Source organism: Rana temporaria, chromosome 4, assembly GCF_905171775.1.
Source record: "Rana temporaria chromosome 4, aRanTem1.1, whole genome shotgun sequence".
Taxonomy (NCBI): Eukaryota; Metazoa; Chordata; class Amphibia; order Anura; family Ranidae; genus Rana; species Rana temporaria.
In genome coordinates this window covers 124659521-124662223 of record NC_053492.1, presented here as the reverse complement: position 1 = coordinate 124662223, position 2703 = coordinate 124659521, and the positions used below count along the sequence as shown (strand labels likewise).

Here is a 2703-nt window from a genome sequence, read left to right as displayed (position 1 = left end):
TCCAGAAGGGCAGAGAGACTAGCTTCATTGGGAATAGGAAAACACCTTCTAAGCCCATGCAGATGAGAGGAGGCAGATCTGCAGGCTATGCACAAAGCTCCAGGCGCAAAGGGTTAAAGAGCCAAGGGGTTTGGGATAGGATGGGGGTGAGAGGTCCCTGCGCCCCCAAGCTGCGCACTGCCTAAATGATAGGTGTGATCTCCAAGCTGTCAGGTTGGATGTCTGTGACTTGGAGGTGAACCCTTCCCTCCCCAGGCTGCTCTCCTATGCTATAGAGGGGGAGCTGCTGACGGAAGCGGAACTTGGCTGACTTCTAATACAATGAAACTAGAGGAAGGATCCTCAGTCACAGGTCTCAGCCTCCTGCTAAGACAGAGGAACACGAGAGAGGGGGCAAGACTTGGACAGCACTAGTTCATCTGATGCGCCGCCAGTGCCCAACAGCCAGAGGAGCTGAGTGCTACAAGAGGCAGTCTTCTTCAGCAAGCAGCGCCTGGACATCTGTGCTCTACAAGTGTCATCGGACGCAATTAGGCACCGATACCTGCTGTGCCTCTAAATCTGAACTGTAGGCACACACACACACATACTGGTACCACCAGTGCCAGGACTTCTGGACTGCAGATTGGACTTCTATAATCAAGTACAGAGTCTGGAAGTGCTTTATTGACCCTTCATCTTACTTGGCAGCCTCTGATATCCAGGAGATACCACCTATCAAACCCAAAGCTCACAGCAGCTGGCATATGGACCTCCAGTTTCTCCTATGAGTGCCACTTCAGCGTCTTCGGAATATTCCAGTCTGGGTAGCTGCTTTGGCCAGAGAGGTGCCAACATGGCTTCCTACCAGGCATCTGATGAGAACACGGTGGCTCTAATGGCCCACAACCCTAATGCCAGCAAGGAGGTGGAGAGGGACAAGGATGACGTGAGCCAGGAAAAGGGACAAGAGAAGCCGGACCCGTCTCAGAAACCCCCTTATTCCTATGTGGCACTGATTGCCATGGCCATCAGGGAAAGCACCGAGAAAAGATTGACTCTGTCTGCCATCTACCAATATATCATCAGCAAATTTCCATTTTATGAGAAAAACAAGAAGGGCTGGCAGAACAGTATAAGGCACAACCTCAGCCTCAATGAGTGCTTCATCAAGGTTCCCCGAGAAGGTGGTGGAGAAAGGAAGGGCAACTACTGGACCCTGGACCCAGCATGTGAGGATATGTTCGAGAAGGGCAACTACAGAAGGAGAAGGCGGATGAAAAGGCCATTCCGACCCCCTCCTACCCATTTCCAGGCAGGTAAGAGCTTGTTCAGCAGTGACACTTACGGCTACCTGTCCCCACCCAAGTACCTGCAGTCCACCTTCATGAACAACTCATGGTCCCTGGGACAGCCTCCAACCCCTATGTCCTACACCTCCTGTCAGATGGCCGGTGGCAATGTTAGCCCAGTCAATGTGAAGGGACTGTCTGCCTCGTCCTCCTACAGTCCATATTCTAGGGTACAGAGCATGTCATTACCCAGTATGGTCAACTCCTACAATGGCATGAGCCACCATCATCACCATCCGCATGCTCATCACCCCCAGCAACTGAGCCCGGCCAGCCCTGCTCCCCCACCTGCAGCAACTCCAAATGGGGTGCAGTTCCCTTGTGCCAGGCAACCCGAGCTGTCTATGATGCACTGTTCCTACTGGGACCATGAAACCAAACACAGCGCCCTGCACCCCAGAATAGACCTCTGAGAGAGGAGCTTATAAGACTGAACCCACTGTTCACCCAGCTTTGGGGATACCCTAAATGACTGATTTGAGGATCTATCTACAATGTTTATCCCAGCTCCGAGTCCCTTAGGGAGACCCCACAATGCTGATCTGAAGACTTAACTACAAAGTGCACCCCACCTCTGAGAACCCACAGTTCACTAGTCTGTGGAGACCCTACATGATTGATCTGAGGACTTTTCTACAATGTGCACCCCAGCACTGAGGTGCCACAATTTACCAATCTGGGAAGGCACCAAAAGACTGAACTGCGGACCTACCTATATATATACAGTGCGCCCCAATTCTGAGTCCATAGTCCAGCAATTTGGGCAACCCCACAAAGACATAGAACCTTCCAATAATGCGCACCCATGGATAGACCTCTGAAGACAGACATTTCTCTTTAAGAAGATTCAGCTCCTATTGCCAGTCTCTTTTTGTAGTTGAGGATTATTATAGGCTTGGTGCCATAGAGACACTGGGGAACTGATTTTATTACAGTCCTCTGCTGAAGGCAGTGTAAGTGTATCATTGTATAGTAGTGTGATGTACCTGTCTAACTGTGACACTTCCTCCATGTTTACACTGATATGAAGCCACACCATACACATTCTGCATACAGCTATGATACACATCATGAGCTGGCATCCATAGCTCTTCTGCTGCTGCTGGACAACTACTAGTCTCAGCATGCTACCCTAGGAAGTGCTGGGTCTTTAGTTCCACTACAGCTGGTGGCAGAAGTAGTATAAAACTGAAGCAAAGTGGAGCACTTATTTAAAGAAATGTCTTGGCTTTTTTTTTTTTTTTTTTTAGTATTAACCTGATTCATTAAAATTAGGCAGATTTATAAAGAAATGTAATATCTTCACACAAGAAATTGTGAGAATATTCGCTTCAGGTATTTGCTTTTCACACGATTTGATACTTGAAGTAAA

General features: G+C 49.0%; 1 protein-coding gene across 1 annotated transcript; it reads left to right on the top strand.

The window, feature by feature from the left end:
- Positions 1 to 223: 223 nt before the first annotated feature.
- FOXL2 (forkhead box L2) lies at positions 224 to 2042 on the top strand. The gene has a single exon (XM_040349023.1). It carries the CDS (start codon positions 767 to 769, stop codon positions 1742 to 1744), a length of 978 nt encoding a protein of 325 aa, XP_040204957.1. The 5' UTR covers positions 224 to 766; the 3' UTR covers positions 1745 to 2042.
- Positions 2043 to 2703: the final 661 nt, after the last annotated feature.